The 25,874-nt window shown below is 43.9% G+C and overlaps 1 protein-coding gene across 9 annotated transcripts; it reads left to right on the plus strand.

Annotated features, from left to right (window-relative positions):
* Positions 1–836: 836 nt before the first annotated feature.
* On the plus strand, positions 837–25,077 carry MAX (MYC associated factor X). Of its 9 annotated transcripts, none has more exons than XM_008138942.3 (5): positions 1,012–1,216; positions 1,950–1,976; positions 9,579–9,686; positions 22,277–22,400; positions 23,616–25,077. In XM_008138942.3, the coding sequence occupies exons 1-5, from the start codon at positions 1,181–1,183 to the stop codon at positions 23,801–23,803; spliced, it is 483 nt and encodes a 160-aa protein (XP_008137164.1). In that variant the 5' UTR covers positions 1,012–1,180; the 3' UTR covers positions 23,804–25,077. The 9 variants fall into 9 exon arrangements, with proteins under 9 accessions (XP_027997378.2, XP_054571960.1, XP_008137164.1 ...); XM_054715986.1 differs by having other exon boundaries at positions 9,579–9,685; positions 22,270–22,400; XM_028141577.2 differs by lacking the exons at positions 1,012–1,216; positions 1,950–1,976 and adding an exon at positions 837–1,005.
* Positions 25,078–25,874: the final 797 nt, after the last annotated feature.

Genomic DNA, 25,874 nt, shown 5'->3' on the forward strand with positions numbered 1-25,874 from the left:
CTCCCTGGCATGTGTTGTCAGTTTGGCTCAAATAAACTCTTAGAAAAATTCTCTCTAGGTTTGGACATTTCTTACCCGGACACTGTTTTGGATACTTTCTGCAATTCTTAATTACGGTACTGCAAACTGCCGGGCCACTCCTTACACTGCCTGGGCTACAACAAACCCAGGAGAGGCTTTTACTTCCACATACACAGTTGTTGGGGTAGGGTGGAGGAAAAGGATGTCTGTGTATGTAAAAGAGTAGCAAGATGATCAGTCCCAATTAATGAATACAAGATTATCACGTCTGGGAGCTGTCCTTCAGCGAGGCGGGTCACCCTGCCTATCTTGTAACACCACTTAACACCTGCCATTGACACCTCCCCACAGCCAGATCCCAAGGGTCCTCGTGTGTGCACCCGAAGCCGCGCCCCCAAGTCCTCCGCCGCCTCAGCATTCCCCCGAGCTGGCGGTTACGCCCCAGCACGCAATGCAGAGCCACTCAGAGCACTAAAAAAAAAAAGAAAAAAAAAAAAAGTAAAACCACTCGTACCAAGGAGAGGCAGCGTTATTTAGGCAGCCGGCTACTCCCCCAGAGTCTCCACCCTGTCCCCTGGGCCCAGCGCCCAGCACTCATACGGTGCCCGGCTTCAGGAGCCCCAGCTCCCTCCACGTGTCCTGTCTTCCCAGCAGCCTCCGCAGCTGCCTAGGGAGGAAACCTCCTGACAACTCGCGGTCTGCGGACTACGACTCCCAGCAGGCACTGCGGCGCTCCTCTCTCCGCCCATCCCCCGCCCCCCTCCACAGGATACGCAGGCGCTCTGGGTTCCCTTCGCAAGCTGGGCTAGCGACAACTAGATGCAGTTCCTTATGGGATTCGTAGTTTTTCTGGAGCTAGCTGGGCCGTCAGTGAAAGGAACAGGAACTACAAGTCTCGGTGGCCCCAGCGTGACGAGCCCGGTCACGTGTCAGGGGGCCGACCGGGCGTGCGTGCCGCCGTTGATCCGGTGCTGCAGTGAGGAGGTGGTTCTCGCCCGTGTTGTGTGTGTGTGTGTGAGTGTGTGAGTGAGTGAGAGAGCGAGTGAGTGAGTGAGTGAGTGTGTGGGGGGACTTGCTTGTTGTCGGTGACTTCCCCCTCCCCTCCACCCTTACCCCTTCCCTGCCGCTGCTGCAGTGGCCGCTCCCTGGGCCGTAGGAAATGAGCGATAACGATGACATCGAGGTGGAGAGCGACGTGAGTCCCTGGGTTTCTTCCTTCCCTTGGGGGTTGTCAGGCGGGGACAGCAGGGACAGCGGCCCGGGCTCTCAGCGGGGCCACCGCGGCGGGGGGCCGGGCAGCCGCCGCCTGCCTCCCACCCTCGGGCTGGGACCGCCTCCGTCGCCCTCCTGGCTCGCTCCGCTCCGGGCTCCCAGCCGAGCGGCCTTCTGAGACTGGAGGTGGGGAGGAGACGTGCGGCCTCTGGGATCCCCACCTCTCCCGTGGAGGAGGGTGCTGCGGCCTCCCGCTCCCACCTTATCCCGCTCCGGAGACGGGGGACAGGGACGGGGTGCGCCCAGGATCCCATTGTCCGGATTCTGGGGAAAGGGACGGCGCTCAGGACCTGGCCCTTCGTTCCGCGATCCCCTCCTCCCTTGACCCGCGGATCCTTGGGGCGTGAGGGTGGACGCCGAGGGCTTGGGAGCGCCCTGATGCCCCAGTTGGGTCCGAGGGCAGGAGACAGTGCTCTGACCCCCTCCGGCCTGGGTCGGATCCCGGAAGAAGGGGCGGCGCTCGGGACCCCCCTGTCCCGCCACCGGATCCCGCTGGGAATATGGGGGTGTGGGGCAAAGAAGTGGGGGGTGGGGGGTTTCGGGCTGACTCCCCACCCGTCGCTTCCTCCGCCGCCGGCATTTTCTTTCTTATTATTGAATGCGAAGTGTAAAAATAACTTCTATATTTTCTATTTTTTTTTTCTCTCTTATTCCAGGAAGAGCAACCGAGGTTTCAATCTGCGGTACGTCTCCTACTCTCCATTTCATTTTCATTTCCGTTCAGTTCTAGTCCTTTTTGGGGTCAGAGAGAAAAAAGATCATTCTATTACTTTTAATATTGTAGTAAACTTTCCTGTTAACCGCTAAGGTGAGGTGGAGCCTTGTTCTGGGGTTCTAGGTTGGGGAGGGGTTACAAATCTCATAATTCTAGATTCTCAGGTGATAAGTTCCAGTGTCTGTGGGTGAGAGGAGCTGTATGCCAAGAAATGAATCATTCTGTAGTTTTCAGGTGGGGGAATCTAGCTGTCACTCTGTATGTCAGAAACGAGAAGGACATCATCCTGAAGTAAACTGTGGTAGTATTTCAGAGCAGAGTGGTCAGAAGATTTACTTTGGACAAATAGGTTCTAAAGCATATCTACATAGTTGTGTAAAACTGAAGCCACATGACAGTCACCGAAAGTCATGTGACTGCTGTAGACCTGTAGCATCTAGTATAAGCTGGTATTATTCTAATGCAGAAGTTGGAAATGTAGAGGAGCCAATGGTTGAATATGAAAGTGTCGCAGACAGCTTATTGTGGTCTGAGTGTATTTGAGGCGAAGGAGTGGTATAAAGGAAACAAAAATTGTTGAAGGAAAGTGGCGTTGCAGAGATAGTTTTGCTAAAGGCTGATGGTTGAGACTGGGCAGTGTTATCAATAATTTCTCAGGGTTTTGATATTGATGTTCTCAGAAAATGGCTTTATGGATATATCTATGAGTATAGCTATAGATATATACTAATCCTATGTGTTTGGAGACAGAGCTGTGGTTATTCCTTGAATATGTTAGAATAAAAAGATAAATCATAATCAGAGAAGGGAAGAGAAATAAGTGTATCACTGTCTAATATTTGACAGCTGGGAACAGTAAGAAGTATATAGAATGAGGGTCGAAAATGTAGATGCCTCTGGGGGACCCAGGCAATAAAATAGTCAAGAATAAAGTAGAGAATAGAGGTAAAGACTAGGGTACTAGAGAGCACATGCCTCTTCTAAAAAGGCAGCCACTAAACTCCAGTGGGTTGTTATGTAGGAAGGAGGGCTCATTGTTGCCAGATCTTCCTATTTTTAAAGAAAGATTAGAAATCCTTTTGTATGTTATTTTTCTGATTTTCAAAATGATGTGTGGGACAGTCCCTTTGTCGGAGGGCTTGTTAAGAATGTGTAGGATGTCACTTTAATACCTCTGGTCAAAGAATTTAATTACCACAGGATAAAAGCAAGCCTTCTTACTTGTACCTTCATTAGAGCAAACAAGGATTCTGCCATTTGTCCAAGCAGATAGGCATTAAGAAAAATTTTATTTATTGAGAGCTAATATTTCCATAAAATCCAAGGATGCCGTTGTTCCAGGGTTCTTAAAAATTGTCCCTGGCTAATAGTCACTATGAAAGAATTCATTTTATTTCTCCTTGAAGTATTGTCAGATACTAAATGTTTATGCATATATTTGAAAATTCAGTTCCTTTTTTTTTCCCCCCAGTTACTATTAACCTTAATAATGTGAATGTGGAGTTTCATGTTTGGAACTCAGTCTATTTAAAACATTTCTTTCTCCAAGTCTCCAGTCCTAAAGTCTCCCCCAGAGCTTGATCATGGTTGGAGAATAGGGATAGGTTAGGCATCCTTTGCAGAATCATTACTTGAATTGGAATTACATTGGCTTTCCAGTGAGAGAAAAGTTTTCTTTGTGAAATTTTGGCTTGAATTTTGAAAAGCTTTCTGCTTTTCAAAATATTCATCCACATGGGTGTTGATGTAAATTGCTTTGTTAAATTATTAAAATGTTTCCATTCTCCTAGAATGCTAATCTCATTGTTTTGTCTAGATATTTTTAGTCTGATGTTAAGGTGCCTAGGGTTTTTCCCTTTGATTTTGGGAAGTGGGCAAAGGGAGTGGGCTTGACCTTTTGTTTTTAATTTGACACATCTGCTTGCTGAGACTTAAATATTATCTAGCACGGGAGTATCACAAGAGCGTGGAGAGAAGAAGCAATAGACAAATATCAAACAATTATCATAAACGTGTAGGGTAAAAAGGATTTCATTATTTTTCTCTGAAAACATCTATTTAGTTCAGGCATCCTCCAACTACGGCCCGCGGGCCACATGCGGGTGTTTTTGCCGTTTTGTTTTTTTACTTCAAAATAAGATATGTGCAGTGTGCATAGGAATTTGTTCATAGTTTTTTTTAAACTATAGTCTGGCCCTCCTACGGTCTGAGGGACAGTGAACTGGCCCCCTGTTTAAAAAGTTTGAGGACCCCTGGTTTAGTTCTTGACATTTAGTATAGATCATAAATATATATATATTTTTTTTTAATTAGGGGAAAACTATTCTTAAGCTTTGTCTCATTCATAAAAGGATGCGAACTGAATAACCGCATATATAGGACTACTGAAGAACTTTTAAAAAGTTATTTAGGAAAGATTCTGCTGGGTCCTCATGAAAAGAAACATCATTTTTATAATGTCAACTACAATAGCTATGGTCTTACTGCATGAGAAATGTAGGGTACTTCACAAGAAAAGTTAGGAAGTGAAGCTAACTGTAACAGAAAGTGAAACTGATTTGACGAATTTTGTTGTTGTTGCCTGAGTGCCAACGGAACACAGCTCCAGTGACCAATCTGTTAAAGGAAGTAACCCCAAACAATATTTTTATTACTAAATTTAAATATATCAGAATCCCACTGATGTTATTTTTATTATTATTTTGCATTTTAAAGATAATTTTCTGGGACAGATATATTTCATGCAAAGTGATCTTTTAATTTTACTTCTGTTTGAGAAATTTCTTTTGGAAAGAACAAAGGTATACTAAAAATGTAGGGTTAGTTGTTGGTCAGAAAACTCAAGCCTTTTTCAACTTACCCTCCAGCTGAACGTGTTGCAGTTACAATATATCTGTCAGGGAGTTTAAGAACAGATTTGTGCTATTTCACTTCTGGACCTTTCTGGTATGAAATATTTTTAATTTCTCAGAGCTCTTTGCTTCTTTAGGAATTGCAGTGTATTCAGTAGGGAATGAGCTTGGTTGCCTCTGAGATTGGAATTGACTCAGGAAATTACTGTCTGTTTTACCAGGAATTAGTTGCTTGGTAAAGTGCTGTATGATGCATGTACTTTGTGTCTGCTTAGAGTGTTAACAGTGATAGAGAAATACCAGGTTTGTTTCATAAATATGCCTGTTCATTAGAATAAAGGGTGTTCTTACATTTTTCTATTTCCAAGATGCCAGTAATGGTGAAATAGTTGATCAAGGAATCCAAGTTGATTTTCAATTAAAATTTCCTGATGAAGGCATTCTTACTCTCTTAAATGGCTACAGTACGATGCCATATTTGGGAAATAGTGTTCCCAAGTTCTTTTAGGCACCAAATGATTGTTTTAAAAAAGTTTTGAAAACACATGTATCTATTAGATGTTAGCAATGTATAACAGGCTTCAAGTAGGAGAGGTGTTGGGAAGTTGAAATTTATATTAAGGACCTTAGTTTCTCATTCTAGCTACCCATTACTTCATGTTGCATTTTTCATGTTGATTGCAATGAGTTGCTTAGAAATTCAGTTTTATTTATTCTGTCCTCTTCCCGTCTATCAGAAGTAATAGATCTTTTCTGATGAGAATTTTGAGTCTGTGTATTTTCAGTGTTACTGTTTAATAAGAATTAATAATCGAAGGCAACACTATCTTCCCTCTAAAAGCAACCTTTAAATTTCTTAAAGTTAGTAAGTGTTTAGTGGGCAACTCTAATTCCCTATTTGCTGAGCATTTTCTATATTGGAATTGAGAAGACTCCCCTTATAGAGGGGATTAGGTATGAGGTAGCCTGCAAGAAATGGCATTATTCTGGAGAACCTGTGCATTCTTCAGTAACGGAGTATTTATTTCCCCGTGCTACTTGCCTACCTAGAACTTGCAGAAAATAAGACGGCTGACTGATGTAATGCCTTGGATGAGTATGCATTCTCTATGCAATAAATTGGAAGGAAATAACTTAAAGAGATTCCCCTCAATTTTGAATAGACCTCCTTAGCTTGAATGATTGACTTTCTGCCAGTTTAGCAACTTCTTGGCTAACAAAATAATGCTTGCTTTCAACATTTAACAATACTTAAGATACGTGTGCTTGTTAGTGTCAGAGATGGACAAATTGTAGGTGAAGATTTTTATTCTGGCTGCCAGTATGGAAAGTTTGGTGGAAATAAAACTGAGAGGCGGAATAAAAACCTTGGCGGAGATGTCAAAGCTGGAAGTGATTTGGTACTGGAGTTCCTGTTGAGCATCTGTGGGCCACTCTTCAGTATCGCGCAGCCTTTTAGTATTCCTGTTAGCTTCGGATGCCCTGAAGGAAGGGTTTTCTGGCAGAAACCACAAATCCCTTGTACTTGAAAAGCAGCAGCATCCAGCCATTGCTCCTGTAGATATAGAAGAGGTGTTTGGGGGCCTGCTGTCCTACCCAAGAATACCTCTGTTGTCTCCTAGAATTTGTTTGGTACGACCCATTTTCATAATCAGATATCTTTCTCAGTACAGGTGAGAGAAAGCTGGCTCATCAAAGTTGAGCTTTATTTGTTCAAGACACAATTGTTTGGCCCTTTTTAAAATTAAAAACAAAACTAGTTTTAAGTTTGTGGGAGGATCTCCGATGCCTTATCCTCGGATTCTTCACCCAGTTTTTGATTCTCAACTCTGAAACCTTGGCCCTTTCAAAAAAGGTTGCCAGCAAGTGAAGATAGTTAACAAAGCAGTGATAAGCCTGGTAACTGGCCTTCCATTTGGATGAATTGGTTGCGGGGTGAGGGGTAGCAGTGTTACCTGGCTGGTTGGATCTGTGGTTTGGAAATGTTTCCCCAACAAATTCTCTTGCTTTGTGTAAAGGTTTTTCATATGTTCTTCTAAGCCATTAGAGGTATCACTTAGTTTAGAGTTGCCTGGAATTAGGCATATTCTGCATTAAAAAATAAAATTATTGATTGGAGAGAGAGAGAGAGAGTGACAGACATGGTTGTAGTTCCACTTACTTATGCATTCATTGGCTGATTCTTGCATGTGCCCTGACCGGGGATCAAACCCGCAACCTTGGTGTATCAGGATGACACTTTAACCAACTGACCTACCTGGCCAGGGCCCTTTCTGCATATTTTTAACTTGCTTTTTCAAATGAGGCTTGGGGAGGAGAAAAATACATCATTGCCGTTGTCTCTGAGAGCTTTAAAATTGACTTTGGTTAAGTGTAGCTGCTTGGGGATGGATATGGCAACAGGGATTGGGCTAAGATTCCACTCTTCTGCTAGTTAAATTGGACCTGGAACCACCACAGAAATTCCATCCACTACTTTGAGAACAACAGTCCCCAGCCCAGGCTTTCTACCAGGCAGTAGACTGCTGCCTTTCCTTGTTGAGCCAACTTCTCAAACTTGGCTGGCTCCCCAGATGAGAAGCCAAGATTTCTGCTTATGGTCCTCAGCCAAGTTCACTTACAATCCTCTAACCGAAAGACTTGTCCATTTGAGTCCTTTCAGGGCTCAGTGAATGGGAAGGGGGTAGTGTATTGTGGGCATGAATTTGGTGTTAGATTATACTCAACTCCATTCCTCTAGTGTAGGCCTGAGCAAAACCAAGTTCACTTGATTCTAGCCTTTTGAGATTTGCAGGGCTCTCCCAGAAAGAAAACAGACAATTAGAATTTTATTTGTATCAACAAGAGGGATTATGGGTAACTCTGGTGTCACTGCTTCTGTGCACAGCTCTTAAGCTGGGAGGAGGGCCAGGAATCAGGGTGATTTAGTAGACCAGAGTATCTTGGGCTGCTGCTGGAGACCAAAGCTGGGCGATTAATTTGCATGTAAATAAACTAGCTTAGGGAGTATGTAGCAAACACAGGAGAGGCAGATAGAAGCCAAATGCCATCTCTCAGCCTTCTAAACTGTAGATATAGTCCAGGTTAGAATTTACTTACCTGTATAGGTGACTAGAGAGAACAGTAGGTTAGAAAAGAACAAGGCACTTAAATATGTTTAATTCCTTCAAGCTATTTCATACTGCTATTCAAGGCATCTGCAATTTTCTGCCCTAATGTTGTATGATACAGTGGACTACCTCTAGCCTCAGGGAATCTGTCTAAGCTTGATCTTTCAGATTCCCCATAAATTCCTTATATCACTGAAGTTCAGCAAACACTCATTTTATAGTGAATTTAGACTTTAAAAAATTAGGAGGGCCTTAGTAATGCTCCATGCATCTGCCCTGAAAGTGAGTGCTGTGTTCTGGAGAACCAAGGCTGTGATGGGAACCATGTGTCTAATTCAGCAGAGCTATAGGTGAGGTGTTGTGCTTGAGAGACCAGGAAGTGACTAAAATTACCACAGCTGCTCCCATCCTCCTCTTCCTCTGAAATGACTCAGACTTTTAGGATTAGATAATAGAATTTCAAGTCCTTTCATTCCCACATCTTGTTTAATACAAGGATTCATTTGAGGCTTTCTTGTGCTGACTTTTTACTCTTGTTACTCCATTTTTAAAATTCCTGGTGCTCTGTCTGGGTTGATTAAAGCTACCTGAACTTCCCTTATACAGACTTGCTCCTTAGGTTAGCTCAGTGCACCCTTGCGTATTAAGGGAAAATTCTAAGTATATTATTTTCCATAATTCCTCATGTGTAGAAAGTTCTTGCTTAGCTTGAGGGAGCATTTTGTGTTCCATTTGGAGAGAAGGCACCTTTAATGGGGACCTGCAGTGCTCTCCAGCCATTCCTGATTTGTTGGCAGTCTTCACCCCTCTCCAGCTGATTGTTCTTGTTCTTTTTGTGAGTCTAAGCAAGGCGGATAAAGACTTTGGTTCGTGGGTATTTAGGTGCTGCCAAATAAGCATGACATGCCACAGGTGCCCAAGGATATTTTTTCAGAGCCCTTACCTTTTCAGTCACAGCCTGTGTGAGGGGAAGACTTTGGCAGGATGGCACCCTGGATCCACTTTTAAAAGATAGGATCTCAGAATGCAGTTGGGGTCTATATCAGCTGTCAGAATGATCACAGATTCATGTTTTCGGGTTTTTCCAGAGGTTTTAATTTTAGCGAGCTGGAGACCAGAACAGACTCATGGTGATGGGTTTCACATGGAAAGAAGCATGGCACCAATGCCCTAACTCCCATCCTGGGCACCCTCCATGGGGAATCGCTGACTTACAGTGGGGGTGATCACACCTTATGAAAGGGCCCACTGGAGCTTTTCCTGGGTCAACCTCCCAACCACGGACTGGCGGCTTTTCTGTCATATAAGTAAGTTATGGGGGAAAACTAATGTAGGAGAGTCACACTTTGTCCCCTTGAATAACTTTTATTTTACTTATGCATGAGCTGGATGCATCGAGCTACTTTGGATGTTCCTGTCACAAGGCTTGCTCACCCTTTTTCCCCCTTTAGCAGAGCCTAATTCTGGAGATTCCTAACTGCCCACCTCAACAAATCCTTCCCAGTCCATTCACCAGGGACTGCGCTGACAGCATATTCTTCCCGGCTATAACCCACTCACCTGTACCAAGCAAAAGGAATGACATTGCTAATATGCTCTTTCTTCTAGGCTGACAAACGGGCTCATCATAATGCACTGGAACGAAAGCGTAGGGACCACATCAAAGACAGCTTTCACAGTTTGCGGGACTCGGTCCCATCACTCCAAGGAGAGAAGGTGAGTTTATTGAGAAAGCTGGGTGGCCATCACCAGGTTGGTACTTGGAGTGGAGCTTAGCAGCACACTCACTTATCTGGAAAGAAATGGAGTCAGGTTTAAGACACCAGTAGTAATTGTCTTTTAAGTTAGTATTATTTGTAATAAGTTACTCATTCAAGAATTATTATAACAATACACTATCATATAAAGAGGAGACCGTAGTAGTTTGGGATAACACTAAGGGTTCCTGAGGTCAATGATTCCCTAGACCTCCATGAGAATTTCTTTCGCATGGCTCAAAGTTAATACTTAAATGAAACCTCCCAAGAATGTAGGTGAATCAACTTGGACACCAGTGATTTCCCCATTCCAACAGCTGTTATTTCAAAGGCTTGTAAAGAGCATTTTAAGCTGTGGGACAAAAAAACTTAGGTAAAGAGCTATATTCATATGAAATGGAAGAAAAAAATTATTGATTTTCCTCCTCTGTCCTCCTCCCCCCCCCCCCCCCCCCCCCCCGCCGTTCCCCACTAATGGTGGCATTCCAGAAACTAATGTTTTCCCTGGAGAGGGAGGCACCAGCTTTTTTACATTTGGAAACGTTGGAAGCTTTGAGTAAAAAGCCTATGGGTTAGGGTCACTCCTTGGGATTTGGAAGAAACATCTGTTTGCACAGTTAGTTTCATCCTTGACACAGAATGTAGCTGGCCGCTTCTGCTGCAGTTCAGTGGTAGGTAAGTGGCAAACTCGGAAGAAGACCTGTGTTGGTTTTTTTGGTTTTTTTTGTTCAGTGATCCAGAGTGTTTAAAGAAACAGTCGTTAGAAAAATGTCGGCTTTGAATGAGTCTCCTCATTTAGCTCTGTGGTGGGGGTCCTGGGTTTGTTTGGTTATCCAATCAAATCTGGAACCATTATGGTTTCATTTTGTATATACTGCCACTCTGGTAAGTCATATACTTTATACCTTATCTGAGGTGTGGCTTTCTGTGTGGCTGAAGCATGGGGTAGGTCTGACCTTTATGAAAACAATAAAACAGGCCATGTGAATACCTAGTATTGCAAAACCAGAATTTGCTGTGGGTTAGACCTACTTAGTATAGACATGGTTTAATGGCCTTGGACCAAGGTTCTTACCTGGAATAACAACATTCCTGGGCACAACACTGTCTAAAGCACCACAGGAGATCTTTATGATGGGGACAGAGACCAACCCTTTTAGTCAAAGTACACACGTGCAAAGGATTATCTTCCATGCGTGTCTGAGTTGTTGACAGTTAATGCTTATTCATATGCCATGGTATCACTTAAAATGGCTTTGGTAAACTGAATGGACAGAACTGCCTTCTTAAGTCTCACATCTAACCAGCAGTGGTGCCAAGTCAGTGTTTTCCAAGATGTCCTGTGGACCACCCACATCAGAATCACTACCGAGTCTGCCTCTCTGGACGCAGACCTGGGATCTTTATAACAAGCAGTCAGCTGATTTTTAGGCATTCTTAAGTTAGAGAACACTTTGGGGGAAACAGGTCACAAGAGCCTAACTACAGCCTATTTTACATTGCTATAACATTCTTAAGTTCTTAAAACCACATTATCCTAAATCCTGTTGTCTCCTTTCTTCAAGGAAGTTGACGGTTTGAATTTGGTAGCCTTACATACTGAATAGTTTGTCATTCATTGTGGCCTATTTATTTATTTATTCACTCCATTCAACAAATATTGATTAAGGATCTGCTACATGCCAAGCACTGTTCTAGAATACAGCAGTGAACATACAGGCAAAAAACAGAAGCTCTTAACCTGGTGAGGGAAAGATGGAAAATGAACTAATAAATAAAAATATATACACTGAGTGGCCAGATTATTATGACCTCTGAACACATAATAATCTGGCCACTCTGTGTGTGTGTGTGTGTGTGTGTGTGTGTGTGTGTGTATTTTTTCTTTTTTAGAGGCCCGGTGCATGAATTCGTGCATGGGTGGGGTCCAGCCAGCCTGGCCAGGGGGAGGGGACATGGGCTGTTGGCTGACCTGCCTGCTGGTCTAACTCCTGTATATAGGATATACACAGTGGCCAGATTATTGTGCATTCAGAGATCATAATAATCTGGCCACTCAGTGTATAGTATATCAGATAAGTGCTAGGAGAAAGTTGAACAGGGAAGGAAGGGTTGCAGTCTTCATTAGGGCAGACAAGAAAACTCACTGTCAAGGCAACATTTGAGCAAAGATTTGAAGAAAGTAAAGGAAAGAGAACCATGCATCTATCTGGTGATGAGCATCACAGGCAGAGGGAAGGGAAGGTGAGTAATAGCCCAAAGTCAAGAACCTGGGAGCATTCCTGGGCCCAGCAGGGAGAACAGTGGCTAGAGTGGAATGAATAAAAGTACCATGGCAGGAGATGAGGTCAGAGAAGTAGAAGACTAGTGGAGGGGAGCTGTTGAGGGGTCAGGGTGCGTAGACCCCAGCAATGAAATTTACAGGTGCCTTTCCAATTTCAGAATCCTGCCCTGTGTTTCAATCCATGTATTTCACACTGAGCGTGAATAAAGGAACTGGCTGTTAGCTAAATTCCACAATCTTCATTAATCTCCTTGTCTGCCAACACTGTTTCACAGATCTACAGGGAGTCTTACAGAATACTTTGGTCTCGACTTCCGAGTTCTCACTAAATGTTGCAATTTTTTTTAAATGTGGTATTTGACCCAAAGGAAATTGGCTAATTCTTGATTTGGATTGCAGTAATTAAGGTTATGACATTATGTGAATAATCATGAAATGATTATTTTGCACCATTTTAGGGATCTTAGGTTCTTTTGTTGTTGTTGTTAAACCTATCTGAGGATATTTTTTCCATTGATTATTTTTTAGAGGTGGAGGGGAGAGGTAAACATCGATATAAGAGAGAGACATGGATTGGTTGCCTCCTGAATTCCCACTGACCCAGGCCAGGGATCAAACCTGTGACCCTTTGGTGAGTGGGTCAATACTCTAACCACTGAACAACACTGGCCAGGGCAGGGATCTTAGATTCTTGAAGAAAAAACCTCTAGTCTCCTTTATGACTTCTCATTTAGTATTTGGACTATCATGTGTCCTAACCTTTTGTTTTGTATTAAAGAGAAACAAATACTGAGTTTTATCCTAACCAAAAAACTTTTTTTTTATATTAAAAAAAGTTTTACGTTTGAGACCCAGACTCCATTATCCTTTGTACCCTGTATTTCTACTATAACATAAACATAAAGAATGGTCACCTTTTGCTTAAGTAAAAAAATCTGATAACTAACATGTGTACTGCAATGTAAAGTTAAATCAGTACAGCAGTTCTATGAGGTGAGTATTATACTGCTATTGTAATTGGACAATTGGTACTATTGCTAGCTTCTGCCATTATTACTATATCAGAGGTGAGGAAAGTGGCTCAAAATCATGATTCCAGGGGACTAGAACTAGATCATGGACATGGACTAGAACTCAGGACTGCCGATTGTCAAGTTTTATTTTTCTACCATACCATAGGCCCAATTTAAGGATACAGGTGCTTCTCGGCTTATGATAGGGTTTTGTCTTGATAAACTCATCGTAATTTTTCATGTCAAAAATGTATTTAATACACCTAATCTACCAAACGTCATATGTTAGCCTAGCCTGCCTTAAATGTGAACACAATATCCCAAAAATGCTGGCAATACAGTGCACTATAGAATATCCATTATTTGTCTCGTGATCGTGTGCCTGACTGGGAGCTGTGACTCGCTGCCACTGTCCAGCAGCATCATGAGAGGGTATCAGTACTGCATATTGCTACCCCAGGAAAAGATCATTGTGTGTCATTTTCACACCATCGCAAAGTTGAAATATTGAAAGTTAAACCATCATAAATCAGGGACTATTTTAAAGAAATTTTGCTTAAGTACTTACATCTTGTTTTTATATTGGGAGCTTCCCCTGGATAAAGGCAGTGATTTTGGCAGTATGTCATACCAAGCCTGCTACTAAAATACTCTCCTCTGAATCGGTCTATGTCAGTAACACTGAAGCATAGAGAGTTGGGGATCATTTAAAGTTCATAAATTTTTCTGAGTCCACACAGCTTCTCTGAGAAATAGACCATTATAGTTGGCAGCCCATTTGGGTTTTCCCACAGTATTAGCAAATGGACTCTTGGACTCTGTTGTTTTGGTTTTATTTCCCATGTAGTTTTATTCAGCTGGACATCTCGCTGGGACTGAAGGAATGATATAAGAACCATCAGCCAGTCAACCAGAGTAAGGGGAATAAGAGCAAGAACAATTGTGGCTCCATTTCTTATAGGAAGACATTACTGTTCTTGAATAGAATTATTTTTTTGTTTTTAGGGTCCTTGGTTGGGTACTAAAGAGTGTTGCCCAAAGGCCTGCTAGCACTGAGCTCACCCTGTTTGTGTGTGGGGCCAGATCTGGTGGGCAGCCCATGAGTTTGCCTTTACATAGGGATAAAATTCTGCCCACCACTCCCATCACTTAGCCCCATCACCCAAACCAGAGTTACAACCAATTATAATGTCTCCTTAGCATGGTTGACCTTAGTGAGAGAAGGTTCTGTGTCAACATAGTCGTTAGTAGCTGTACAGTGGTTTATAGAAATTTCTCATCTCTAAGTCTTTTGCTAACTGCCTGTTTATCATACTTAGTTGCTCTGCCAGGCAGTTGTGCTCTGGATTTCTCCTTTCTGGATGGAGCTGTATTAAAAAGAGGGAGCCCTGGCTGGTGTGGCTCAGTTGGTTGAGCGTCATCCTGTGCACTGAAAGGTAGTGGTTCGATTCCTGGTCAGGGCACATGCCCAGGTTGTGGGTTCAGGCCCCAAACGTGGGAGGCAACCAGTCAGTGTTTTTCTCATATCAATGTTTTTCTCTCTCTAAAATCAATTTTAAAACATATTTTTTAAAAATCATTTTTAGAAAGAGGGAATGGGACCTAAAATGAAAATAAAGAAAAACAAGGAGCAAGCATTAAGTTCAGAATTCCTTCATTTTGGGTGAGAATCTGAGGGCACTGCCTCTGTCAACTCCTATCACAGACCCTGGCACGTGGTAGTTCCCAGTAGATAACTGTGGAATGAGCGCCAGAAGAAACAGTGAGCTTGCTTATCCCTTTAACAAAAACAGCAACAGCCAACACGGTTGTGCTCACCTGCTTAATTAAGAGCTGTGTGAGTGCTGTAGAGGTTTAAAAGGTATAATAGTGTCTGCTCTTGAGGGTCTTGCTCTCTTGTTGGGAGAGACGATTATTCCTAACAATAATAAGGTAACATCCTGAGCATCAAATAAGAGGTTAAAACACTGAGCTCTAATCTGTTTCATCTTCATTAAAGCCTGGTTTTCTTAGCAGGTAGATATTGGTCATATTTCTTCCCTCCTGGCCTGGCAGATAGTAGAGTGCAGAGTGGGTGTCTATTAACTGAAAGAAGGAAGTCCCCGCCACCCAGGCCATGATGCACTGAATAGGCTCATTCTGGTGGACACCGGTTAAGGCAGGCAGTTTATTCAGCAGCACTGTTTCTGTATCATATTTGGACTGCTGGAGGGATTATCTCCTAAATGAAATGTAAATCACAGTCCTAGCCATTTCACCTCATTACTCATTAAGGTTATTACCTGGCTAGACTGTAAGTTGGGCAATTATTTTCTTCTTAAATTTTCTATATCTTAAATTATTGTCCATAGTTGCCCACGTCTTCCTTAAGCTCTGGGCTCAGCAACTGTAAATGTCCTGATTTGTTGAATTGTATGTAAACTGTTTATGTGCTGCTGGAAACTTCCAAGGGCTTTTCAGTGCCCATCAAGGTAAGGACTGGCATTCCATGTTCTCTAAGTAAGGCACCCAACTTGCCCTCCTGCTTTTTCTCCTCCTTCCCTTATTGTGGAGGGTGTACACAGGAATCTCAGTTTATCTGCATTCTTCCCTTTCCTCAGTGTCTAACTCTAGCTCCCTGCCCAGATGATGTCAGGTTTTGTGGTGAGGAGACCCACTCACACGGGCTCCCTAGCCTGTGCACTCTTTCCCCACTCATGTGCCTTCATGTGTTTCTCCCTGCCAGTCAGTCCCCCTCTGCCCACCTTCAGGACCCATCTCCAAAACTTCTGCTTCCTGAGAGCCCCGGGGGTTCACTCCCCCTTTAATCCCAGTAGCCCTTTCTGGAGCCTCTCCTGTGTTTTCCTTCCTTCTGGCTGATGTTACACCTAAGTAAAGGGTGCACTCCCTGAGGGCAGAAGCCTGTCCATCCTCCTGAAGTCTCTGCAGTGTAGAGTGGGGAAGGGCTCACTCCCATGGAGAGGACTAGAGAGCAAGCAAACTCGCTAATGCCTTTTCCATCTTGAGATTTGGAAGGATAGGAATTGGTTATTAGGCCTTCCCTGAAGCATTTTTCTTTTTTTCTTCTAACAAAATTGCAAAAACTTTGAGCCACAAATACATTTTAAATTTAATATAAATATAATTATAATTCCTGGCACAATAAAAGTAAAATAGCAAGTGAAATTCATTTTAATAATTTATTTTATTTAATGGAATATGCAAAAATAAGTATGACCTTAGTATATCTATAATCAATATATTAAACATTACCAATGGCCTTGGCCAGTATACTCAGTGGTTAGGGCGTTGGCCTGCAGACCCAAGGGTCCTGGGTTTGATTTCTGGTTAAGGGCATGTACCTGGGTTGCAGGTTTGCCCCTGGGCCACGGCCAGGGCATGTGCAGGAGGCAACCAACCAATGTGTATCTCTCACATCGATGTTTCTCTCTGTCCCTCTGTCTTCCCCTCTCTCCCTCCCTCCCTTTTACTTTCTCTAAAAAAAAAAAAAAAATCAATGGAAAAAATATCCTCAGGTGAGAATTAACAGCAACAACAAAAAATTACTGATGAGGTACTGTACATTATTATTTCAAGTGCTATTAGCCACATGTGGCTAGTGGCTATCATGTAGGGCATTGCATAAGAGATACACTCTCTCCATCCCACACTTCCATTTTAATATGACTGAAATTGGGTGCCATCTTAAAGTGGATGTCAAGAAACTTGCCTCTTCTCTCCCCTCAAAAGCTGCTATTATTAAATCCATGGGTTTGTTGATGGAGTCTGAGAAGCAAAGAAATGATATAGTGATGACCATCTTAGTGTGTGGGGCTGTTTCCATAGAATAGATTTCCAGAAGTTGCATTGCTGGGACTAGGGGTAAGAACATCTGGTTTCTTGCTGTGTGTTGCCAAAATGCTTTTCAGAAAAGTTGTTTTTATTTCTTTTCTTTCTTTTTTTTTTCAAGCAAATTAGCCTTTTGGGTAGTATCTTTTGAAAGTACCAATTTTACCAATACTGGAAATTACTTTGAAGTGGGTGACTAATTTTATAGGCAAAGGTAGTAATTTTGTATTTTGTTATTACCTGTGAAATTAAATTTATTTCCACATATTTATTTACTAGTAGTTTTGCTTCTTTGGGTAACTGTGCTCCTATCCTTCATCATTAAAGTTTGATGGGAACACAGAAGGAAAAAAAAAAGTTTGATGGGAACACAGGAGGAAAAAAAAAAGTTTGATGGGGAAGAGTCAACCTTTGTTTCAAACTGCCAAGGAAGGGCACAAGAAAAAAGAATACAAGTTTTGAAACATGATTTGTGTTGACTCCTAAACAAATGTCTGACTCTTGGCTTTAACTAGCCCCTTAAAGATCATGATGGCTCTGCCTTCCTCTGGTCATCAACAGAGTGGTCCTTCAGTTTGGCAGCAGGAAGCCTTGGAGGGGTCTCTTGACTGTGATGGCTCTGACCCCACAGCTTGTCTTGTTGGCATTGATGGGGCTTGCATATGGGAATGAATTTAATGCAAACCCAAATTTATTGTGCAGATTCCTTAATTTTTGTTTTCAGAAGATGGCTTATTCAAATAGAAATGTACACTGGCTTTTACATAGTCCTCCCTTTACCTTAATATGTATAAAAGCTTGTGCAGGTTATGGAAAATAATGATTTTATTTTCTTTAAAATAACTCGTGCAAAATAAAACAGGTGTCAGTTGGTGAGTCAGTAGTAGTTCTTTTTCATTTTCCAGGATACGGCATTTTGGGTCTTGGGCAACAAGGCAGTTAACATCAACCCGGTAGGACCTGATTTTGACAGTGAAGAGGAAAAAGTGATCAGTATAGCTAAGATCAATGTTTCTCAAGTCGGCATTAGGACTGCAGGAATGGCGATGGTGTTTCTAATTTAACAGTCTAGTACCACCCTTCTTTTCCTTGCCTCTCCCAATCTGCTTTCTGAAACACCTTGGAGTTCTACACAAATCCAGGTTACTGTAGTAAGATTTACAACTTCAAAAATGTGTGGAACTCCTCTTTTATATGAAAAGCTTTGAGAACCACTCCCTTAAATGGGATTTAGAAACCTAGGATGTCATCCTAAGCTTCAGTGTTAACTACTTTAAGAACCATTTGGGGCCTTAAAAAGGTACTAATTAGAGACTCTTGGACTTGAGGCCTTTGGTTAAATATGTAGTCAGTTCTTGCTACAACACATAAGGTTGGTTCACTCTGTTCTCAAGCAGAGGTCTGTCGAAGTGGGTGCTTCTGGAGGCTGGATTGACCCTTTTGTCTCTGTTGCTTGGGCAGGGATACAGATGTACAAGCAGCTGCAGCACATGCAGGAGAAGGGGCAAGAATCTTTTGGGCCTCTTGGACAGACTGGGTCTTCGTCATTGTCCATTTAGTTTTACTCTTCTTGGTCAATGAAACCACAGCTCTATGGGAATTGTCATTTCCCCTCCCCAGGGCCAGGTTCATGCAGTTCTCGCAAACATTCTTGCATCTTCAGGCTCTTCTTCATTGCTACTTCTCTGCTAGAAGCCTATTTGGTTTTCACATGTCTTTAAAAGAAAAAGGGAAACAGCCTTCCTTCAATGTGGCTATTACTCCAAACTACTTTTTCCCCCATTTCTTTTTCAACCTAATTCTAAAAACTAGTCTCTATATTTGCTTCAGCTTCAACTCACTTTTGCACCCATAATCTGTGCAGAGATGATTTACCTAAACTCTCACTCTTCCAAGAAAGAGTCTTCATTGACATCTTTGTGGATAAATCAGGTGATTCTTTTATAGTCCTTTTCCTTTTGCTCAAACTCCGCTTCACAACAATACTGCCTCTCCAATACTATGGTTGTTTTTTTATTAGTTCCACAGCCTCCTCTTTGTTCCCAAAATATGGATGTTTTGGAGGCCTGTGTCAAATTGTGACTCTACTGTTTAGTAGTTATGTAACGTTAGGTAAGTTGCAGCTCTTGCCTCAGTTTCCTCATTTATAAAAGAGAGGAAATAATACATCAGCAGGTTGTGAGGATGCCTGGCATTTAGTAAGTACTCAGTAAGTATCAGCCATTGTCATTATCGTCATCATCATTTGTATCACATGTGCAACCATGGCTTTGGAACAGGATCTGGAAAGGCTGTCCAGTGTCCTTTTGCACGCTCCCCGTGGTGAAAGGCCTGAGGAGCACTTTGCATTAACTCACACTGTTATGTAGCAGGCCCAGGACCTCTTGAGTCCTCTCAGCTGCAATTCTTCCTGGCCCAGAGTTGCATCCAAACCACTGAAGAGATCTGTTTCTGCTCAGAAAGGCAGAATAAGAATTAGTGTCTTCTTATTTTAAAAACTAGCAGGAAAAAATTATTCAGATCCTTACTGGTTATCCAAAGACAAGAGTTGATCTTTGGACATGTTAACATACCATGTTCTATCTGCTCAGTCACACTCACTTGGAGATTGCTGACTCAGCTGATTGATCCTGTTAAATAAAAAAGAAACTGAAAGCCCAGGGCCATTCCATAGTCCATGCCATAAAGCCAGGGCTCTTGCTGGCTCATAGTACACTGTTCACATAGTATAAAGTCATAAAAGCAAGGAAGGGCCTGCCCACCTCTCAATCCTGTGGCTGGTCACATGATCTTATATGGTTTAGAATGCTGGGAGGAGGGAATTTTGGGTGAGTCTAGCATTTTCTGGCTCCAACCTTTTACTTCTTCCCTGGACTAGATATGTACATGTAAATATTCAGGAATTCTATATTTTGTGCTTTAAGGTTTTGTTGTTGTTGTTGTTGTTGGATTTTACTTCTTGTTGAATACTCTGGGAAGAGCGAAATAAAGTTAATTGAACCATTCTTTTGGACTCGCTAAGGAGTCAGGGGCACCGTGAGTGGCCTAAGGTTCTTTTGAAGGGAAGGGAAGACGTGCTGTGCTAAGTGTTCTGAAGGTCTTGTGCTGAGTTTATACCAATCCAGCCTTCTTTGGGGACCTCTTGTTCTCAAGACATTCTGTGTCGTTCATTAAAAGTTATCACCATGAACATTTGCAAGTGTTCCATCATTCATAGAATTTGCTCTTTTTCCCCCCTCTTCCCAGATTCAAATGAGTAGTTAAATAAGAGCTAATGTCGCTTTCTGGGAACTGTTAATTGAAAAAGATAGGCAAATTTAAAGAGCGCCTGCACTGTGAATATGCATAGCAATTAGATGGATCAGTGACGGAGTACATAGAATTTGGAGGGCTAGGTGGGGTCTGAGAGATATTCTAGTCAGATAAGGAATTGCCACGGAGAGAAATACTTTGTTTGCCGTCACAGAGCCCATTAATGACAGAGGCTGGGGTGCCTTGTCTCCTGGATTTCTAAGCTCTTCCTTGCCGCTCTGCCACCTATCCTACAGTACTATTTTTAATCCCATATCTAGCATCCAGGGAAGCAGGGTAATTAGTCCCTTCTAATTATGTGTCCTTTTTTTTCTCATTTAATCACCTAATAATTAGCCCTAATAAGAAGTCCCCTTTGGCAGAAATGGGAAAAAGCCTCTGAAGTAGCCTTGCAACCAGAGTTGCAAGCCCCCATTGCTAGGTACTCATTCTTCCTATATCAGCAGACGTACTTAACTAGAGAAATACAGCTGGCTTCTCCATCCTTATGCCTTTGCCTGTGCTCTTCTCCTGGCCCCGAGGAATCCTTTTCTACAAATTCCACCTCAGTCTAACCCAGGGTTCACTATTTGTGTGTGTGTGTGTGTGTGTGTGTGTGTGTGTACATGTACGTGTATGTGTACGTGCGTGCGTGCACACACAGAGCCAAAGCCCTAATCAGGAGCCATCTTTCCTGTGGCCTCCCTAATCTGCTTAATTCCTAATCTGTACTACACAGGTTACACTTATTGGTACTGCCCTGTGATTTGTCTGTGTACAGATACATTTATCTCAACTAGACAGTAAGTAAGCATCTGGGCAGAAGAAACCATGACTAATACATTTGGTTTCCCCACAGTACCTTGCACATAATTCACATCAGATAAAAATGGTCAAATATGAACAGTTTCCTTTTGAGGAAGTTGCCTTAAGGGTGCTATAAGAGGAAAGCAAGCCTGGAAGTTCTAGAACTTGTGAGGACTGCCCAGGCCTCACAAACTTCTCTGATACCCAGCCCAGCCTGAGGTCTATAAATTGAGATTGTCAGGATTTACTTACAAGTGGATTTAGTTTTGCTAGCTGAGAGTGAATGTTTTCTTTGCCCCTTTACCCCTGCTATGTTCTGGTTACTTAGAACCCAGTGGGGTTATAATAGAGAATTGGTCAAGTTCTGCCCTACCCTGAGGAAAAAGCTTTGCTACTTCTCAGCATCCTGGTAGCATGAAGGCCACACTTCAACTACTGGACAGCCCTGCCCGTGGCTTCATTTCCCTTGGCTTTGTACCATCCTACCACTTCAGCTGGTTGGCTGAAGGGGATCTTCCAGGCAAGTGTGACCTCCAGGGACAGAGTAACCTGACATCCATTTTATTGGTTCATTAACTTACTCCTCTGACAGACAGTACCCAGGCTACCGTGGGCATGGTATAGGTGTGGCTGCTTCCTGAATTGGCCCAATCTCATGCCCTTCCTGTGTTGACATCAAGCTCTGACTGCCTTCACGACAGTCTTTTCAGCCCGGAAGGTTGAAGCAGTGACACAGCAGTGTGGCTTAATTGGAAATAGTTTCAGTCTGAGAATTTGGCTGAAATTTAGGGCCTTGATGAAAAACTTTGTACCCACTCCTTCCTGAGCCAGCTCCAGCCGCGATCTTGCTCTTATCTTCCTGGCACGGCCACCTGTGGTCAGGCCCTAGCAGAGAATGAGTGGCATAAGCTCTCAGTGAAGTAGTATTTTCATGTTTTCAGACATAGCCAGGCTGAAGACTTGAGAGCAATGTAAAGAACCAAAGGGGATGGGAGGAGTGGAGTACAATTTCAGTAGTTGACGCACCTGAGTTTGAATCCAGGCTCTCCCACTGTCTAGCTGGTGATTTTGAATAAGCCAGTAACTCTGAGCCTCGGGTTCCTGTGGAGCTACTTCTGAGTGCTGGTGAGGTAAGCCATTTAAAGCACTTGGCACCTTGACTGGCACACAGAAGACTATCAGTAGCAATAACTTTGTTTCCTCAGCCTTGTCCACCTCACCCTCCTGCTTTCCTGCCCCCATGCTGCTGTTGCAGAAAGACAGTTTCCTCACTGCTTGGACTAGGTCTTTATTTTGTTCCCTTTGCTTTTTCTCGTATTGCAACAGGCATCCCGGGCCCAAATCCTAGACAAAGCCACAGAGTATATCCAGTATATGCGAAGGAAAAACCACACACACCAGCAAGATATTGATGACCTCAAGCGGCAGAATGCTCTTCTGGAGCAGCAAGGTGAGCACCTGAGCCTGTGGGGCAGCTGGCCCTGCTGCGCTCTGGCCAGGTCAGGGCTTTGCACCTGGGCCTGCAGAATCAGAACCAGGAGTGTGTGCTCATAAGCGGCTGTGGCCCTGCTTCTGAGTAGCTGAGTGTTAGAGCCATCCTGAGGAAGTACCTGAGCCGCCAGTGAGGGAATAGTGGAGTCTAGGGTTCGACATCTGGAGACGTTTCTGAGATGATCTCTCCCCTTCTTGGGGCTTAGGTGCTCTGCCTGTAGTAGGAGGCACACCTGGCATTAGGTGTCTGAAAAGAGCTAAGGTCCTTGGATTGGAGTGTGCTGTGTAAGTACCAGAAATCCAGGTGTTCAGGGTCAGTGAGCTCTCCCATTGCCAATGGTAGTCCAATCAGGGCAGCCTATGGGCCAGGCCCATGCTGTTCTCCAATGCTCACATCCGCCTTTTCCTACAACCACAGGGGAAAGCGAGAGCTGATCAAGTTCTTTGTTCCTGGGGAATTCACTTCTCTTCCTCCCTCATGGAAGATGCAAGTAAAAAGAAATGCAAGTAACCACTTGGGTTAGAACACCTCAAATAAAATAAAATAATATAAATGGGTTGACCTTGCAGGCTCAAGATGAGCTGAACTGAGGGATGGGCAGAGGGAGGCAGCAGCGGGTTGGTTCCCGGGCTGAGCAGCCTGCATGTAGGGGCTATGTGTCAGAAGGCCCAGGTATTCTGTGTATTGGTGACTTGCTTCCAAGTGTCCAGCTTGTCTTTCCAAGTGGATCTTGTACAAGAGAGCTAAGCCAAAACTTTTCTTTGGCTGATACATCTTATGTCATCCTTTCCTGCTGTTGTGTGGCCTTCACACCTTTATGGATCCTAGCATTGCCAGGCCAGCTTCTCCGCTGTCACTGCACTGTTGGGTCCCACAGGGAGCTCCTGTCTCAACACTGGGCTTCTAAGGCAGGACGGTGACATCACAAGCCTTCTCTTTAGGGTTGAGTGGCATTGCAGAGTAGCTGGCCATGTCCACTGGGCTCCAGGTCTGGCTGGGAAAGGAGGGAGATGAAGTGTGCTGGTGGAACAGCTACCAGAAGAGAGTTATTTCTGAGCCTCAGGGCCCAGCAAGCCCTTCGGAAGAACAGGCTGGACCCTGACCTGAGACTCAGTTATTCTAGCTTCTCCTCTGTCTCAGAGGCTGTAACCCGCTCGCTTGGTTGCTTTTCAGTCCGTGCACTGGAGAAAGCGAGGTCGAGTGCCCAACTGCAGACCAACTACCCCTCCTCAGACAACAGCCTCTACACCAACGCCAAGGGCAGCGCCATCTCTGCCTTCGATGGGGGCTCGGACTCCAGCTCAGAGTCGGAGCCTGAAGAGCCCCAAAGCAGGAAGAAACTCCGGATGGAGGCCAGCTAAGCTCTGCCGGGCAGGCCAGCAATAAAAACTGTCTGTCTCCTCCGTCGTCTCATCCTCCTTTCAGTTCATCCTTAGAACCCTCAGAACCATTTAAGAGACTCTATTTTTTCCTTTCTCTATTTTTTTTTTAAATTTTATTTTTACATAGAAGCTCTTGGACAACAGCTCTCGTTCTCCTTCCCCATTTCCACTATTTTTTTTTTAATGTTTCCCTTCAGGGATTCCCTGTCCCCACCAGGAATTTTTAAACCAAAACACCCCAACTTGGCAGCTTTTTCTGTGGAGGACAGACGGCCGGCCGGACCTCTGAGCACATGGTGTCCTGACCACCCACCAGCTCCTCCAGCCCTGCCGGGCACAGGCCCGGAGGACTCCTGCCCCTCCCAGGCCTCCCCAGGCCACCCTCGCCTCTGTTTGATAGACTTTGTGAATCTGTGGACTGCTCTACTTTAAGAAGATGACTGGTTTAAGAAGTGATGAGAATTAAAAAGCTATTTATCGCTCCTGTTGAAAGACCAGATCCTTGAAGAAGTTTGTGGTGTGAAAGGAAGTGGGGACAGAGTTGCAGCACAGTCTTGGGCCTGTTTCACTCCTGCTTCTCTCAGCCAGCCTTCGGGAGGGCCGTGGGACACTCGTGTGGTGTGGGGGACGTCAGCAGTGAAGTGGCCGCCAGAGGGTGCTGGGGGCGGGAGGGCAAGGAGGGAGGAGTGGGTGGGGTAGAGGTTTTGTATTGAGGGCCAGTGATGATGTTTTGATATTTATTTCCTGCTACTGAAATTTGAATCTGAGTGAATTGTCCCTATTTCTGATGATGTCGGTATTGCAAAGCGACAGATTCATAAAGTAATGATCAAATCTTCCTTTCTTTCCGTGTGTATTTCTAAGAAATAGAGCCAACTGATTTTGTATGTAAATACCAAGAGCAATTTACCTGGTACTAAACCCGCACCCCAGTGCGGCCCCTTCCCACCCTCGCCCCACGTCCTTTCTGACTGTTCTGGAACCTGTCCCCACGGTGACCCAGCCCTGGTTCTGGCTGCGGTCAGCAGCTCCCAGTGAAGGGTTTTGTGTGTTTAGGCCTCATTTCTTTGTCTTTTTCCTACTCCGTTCCTGGCATTTGCTGATTTCTAGTGTATACTCTGTAGTCTCAGTCCGTGTTTGGTTCCATTCCATGGAAATAAAAAGTATGTTGTACATACTGCCGAAGAATTGTCTTGCAAGTTAAGGCTTCCCCCTTTACTATAAGACTATAAATAAAAACTTATTTTATCCTTCTTGGTGGTGGTGTCTTCTTGCCCTTGCAAAGGCCAAGATGCTTAAGAGAAGAGCCCTGTGGAGGCCACTAGGCCTGAGAGGAGCAGAGGTCACTTACGTGGCCTTGCAAAACAGAGCAACCATAAGCCAGAGCAGTTCCCTTTTTGTTCTAAAGGCTCAGCTTAGCCCAGGCAGGGCAGGGGGTGGGTAAACTGGTGGTGGTGACTGCTCATTGGATAGAAGCTTTTATTATTTTTAAAATGTTTTTATTGATTTCAGAGGGAGAGAGAGAGAGAACATCAATGATGAGAGAGAATCATGGATCGGCTGCCTCCTGCACGCCCCCCATTGGGTTCCAAGCCCACAACCTGGGCATGTGCCCTGACCAGGAATCGAACAGTGACTTCCTGGGTCATAGGTCGACGCTCAACCACTGAGCCACACCCAGCTGGGCAGATGGAAGCTTTTAAAGTTCCAACGGGGATGGGGTTATTCAGGGCAGCATTTCTAGACCCAGTTCCTGCTAAATAAATGACCCTTAGGGAGTTGGTAGCCCAGAGCTGTGGGTTTGGGTTTCTCCTGGTAATGAATGCCCACTTCAAAGGCGACCGGTGTTCTCTAGGACCTGTCAGTTTCTAGCGGTTCCAACATAGTTAGAGGAAGCAGCAGAGCTGGCAAGGGCTGGAAGTAAAGAAGGCTTCAACAGCATCAAGTGAGGGCCCAACACCAGCCCAAACTTGTTTGGCCTTGAAAGGAAAAGGGTTTCTGGCCAGGACACAGCTCAGCTTTGCTTTTCCTGTCTGGCTGGCAGGAAATA

This window comes from Eptesicus fuscus, chromosome 5 (genome assembly GCF_027574615.1).
Source record: "Eptesicus fuscus isolate TK198812 chromosome 5, DD_ASM_mEF_20220401, whole genome shotgun sequence".
Taxonomy (NCBI): Eukaryota; Metazoa; Chordata; class Mammalia; order Chiroptera; family Vespertilionidae; genus Eptesicus; species Eptesicus fuscus.